Raw genomic sequence first — 2,756 nt, 5'->3', positions numbered from 1 at the left:
GCTGCCTCCTTACCTAATTGAATGTGAAATGGAAAGTGGAAACACGGGGTGATAAACTCATCCGACACTAAATAAACAACTTTAGTGCTCTTGATTTCAATTCTTGTACGCGCGCATGCTCGGACGCGTGAGTGATTGATTATATATGCAGAGCTAGACCTGGACACGTGTTACAGCCGATTGCAATATTCTGTGTTCTGTGATTAGCCTTTCCACATTCTGCGTTTCGATGACTGGATTAGCAGGTTTTCATGGCACGCACAGGTGTCACCATTCCAAAGGAAAAGCATTGGAATTTCCATGTACCTACAATTCTCAAACTTCCTCTCTGCTCTATGCATGGTCCCTCGACACGAGTCAATGCCATCTCATGTCAGTCTCTCTAGATTTTTCCTAGCATGCATACATAACTAGAAGATTGCTTGCCTAGTCTGCAGTCAGCCGCAAACATATATTATCATGATCATGATTCTCAGGATCCTCTGCAATTATAGGAAGTTTAGAACCTAAAGTTTTCTTAAGTTGCTAATGTTCAATCGTCATAACCATTATATGTTTTCAGTTTTGGACGGTATTTTTCCTACACATAAATAGCTTGCTTTTCTTTTTTCTCTTTGCATGAATTGTTCGATATTTAATTAAGCCGTGCGTTGAAGTCTTGAAGAGGTTCATGGGTATCTGCTAATATTGAAGATCAATTGTGGGATTGGGGTTGATTTTCAGTGATTGATTTCAATTATTATATAGCAATGTAGCATAGGATACAAGCCTAACAGATAGAGAGAATATGATTCTATGAACCTAGCTAGCTTGCATGGCCCCTTTACAAGAGTTACAACCTCCACAAATGATCAGCATAATTCAACAAAATGCATTTCATATATACTGAAACCAAGTTGTCTTCTTGATAAGCTAATTAATTAATTAGCATCTTCGAACGGCTGCACATTTTGAGGAGGAGCCTGAAAAGCCTTAGCCATGGGGAGATAACTCCCACTGGACATTGCCACCGGGAACCCTATCTGCCCAGTCGGCCGATTAGCCGCGGCTCGTTCCAGGGATTGCACCTGGGTTTTCAAGAATTTCACATAGTGAATTGCTTCATCCAACATGGAGGCAGTGTCCATTTTGGTCCCTCCTGGGACAAGTCTCTGCAGAATCCTTATCCTCTCACTTATCCTCTCTCTCCTATGGCGCGCGGCCACGCTCTGAGGATCCTTCGATATCTTCACGTTCCTTCTCTTGGGAGGCTTCACTGACTCCGGGTCTATGTGGATTGGCTGCATGGCGGCAATCCGGAAGATCATTTCCCTCATTGCAGCCATGGAATTCCGCTTCTGGGAAGGTGCAGCAAACGAACCTGCATCAGATAAAATACCTCCCCACTTCCCAATGGAGGTGCTGGATAAGAAAGATATTGGTGCTGATGACTCTTGATGAATTGGGTTAGTGTTAGTGAATGAAACAATACTGGATGTGAGGTTTACGAACGAGGGAGAAGCCATATGGGGTTCAATATCTATGTACTGCGGCATGGCACCAACTTTATTGCTGCTGCTCGCACCAGAAAACTGTTCCGGCGGTGGCAATTCAGCAACGCTGTTGTATGCCTGGCTGAATACTGGAAGATGTTTGCTCATCTCCATCATCATCATCAAATCCATCTGGTCCTCAGACCTTAACTGCTTTACATCCATGGCTAGCTTAATAAGCAGTAGTACTGTATATTAAAAAAAAAAACTAGTTGACAGAACTGAGGAGCAGATGAACAGAGGGATGGGAAAGATATAAAGAAAGAGTGATAGACCAATGAGAGTTTTATCAGAATGTTCAGGTGAAAGAAAGAAAGGGTAAGGGTAAGAAGGAGAAAAGGAAAGGAATAAAATAGTGATATCGGGAACAGACCATCAATCTGGTGACAAAGCTACATATAACAAGTGGTTGAATATTATATACTGAAATAATTAAATTATTCATAATCTCTTACCCTTAGCCCTTGCAAAGGATCCTTTCCTTTAATTATTTTTCCCTTTCTCTAATCAGACACACTCCCAGCTTTATCATTTCAGATATAAAGATTAAAACAAGCACATGATTATTGCTGCCTGGAAGAGTATCGAAACAGCCAACTGGTGATCATATTGATCTAGGCCAATATTAGCAGATCTGCTCAGAGACCTAGCAAACAGCTAGCAAGTATAGAAATATGATCATTTGGCATCATTTCGTTATACAGTTTAAATGAGATGTTTTGTTAAAATTTGAATAAAATATTGTTATAATATAATTTTTTAATATTATTTTTGTTTTAAAATTTGAAAAAGTTAAATTATTTATTATATTTTATGTAAAAATTTGTAAAATTTATAATAATTATATGAGATGAGGTAGTTTAGTTTTATATAACCAAACATGCAGCCCTTTACTCGAAAGTTCTGATTTGGGAATGGTAATTGAACTTTAACATAGCATTATACACACTCCATTAAAACCCGCAACCCTTTTTTTATTTTGGTAGGTATGAAATTTTTTGTCACATTCAGAGATTTTGCGGCCGGCCAGATGGAAAGGGTATATCAGATGTACCAACTGTGGCAGGACTAGCATAAATACTGGTTTTGATGGGTGCAATGTGAATCATTTTGCTGTGAAATTTGGGTAAATGGCATATAGAATACATTTGAGTGGAAAGCCAATGGGGAACTGTTGGAGTAGTCTATGTACTTTGCCTAAAAATGGTCACCATCTTTTAGGAA

The 2,756-nt window shown here is 39.2% G+C and overlaps 1 protein-coding gene across 1 annotated transcript; it reads right to left on the bottom strand.

Annotated features, from left to right (window-relative positions):
* Positions 1 to 684: 684 nt before the first annotated feature.
* LOC122297426 (transcription factor HEC2-like) lies at positions 685 to 2,242 on the bottom strand. Its single transcript, XM_043107476.1, has one exon. It carries the CDS (start codon positions 1,695 to 1,697, stop codon positions 921 to 923), a length of 777 nt encoding a protein of 258 aa, XP_042963410.1. The 5' UTR covers positions 1,698 to 2,242; the 3' UTR covers positions 685 to 920.
* Positions 2,243 to 2,756: the final 514 nt, after the last annotated feature.

Source organism: Carya illinoinensis, chromosome 15 (genome assembly GCF_018687715.1).
Source record: "Carya illinoinensis cultivar Pawnee chromosome 15, C.illinoinensisPawnee_v1, whole genome shotgun sequence".
Taxonomy (NCBI): Eukaryota; Viridiplantae; Streptophyta; class Magnoliopsida; order Fagales; family Juglandaceae; genus Carya; species Carya illinoinensis.
This window is presented reverse-complemented; position numbering and strand designations above follow the sequence as displayed.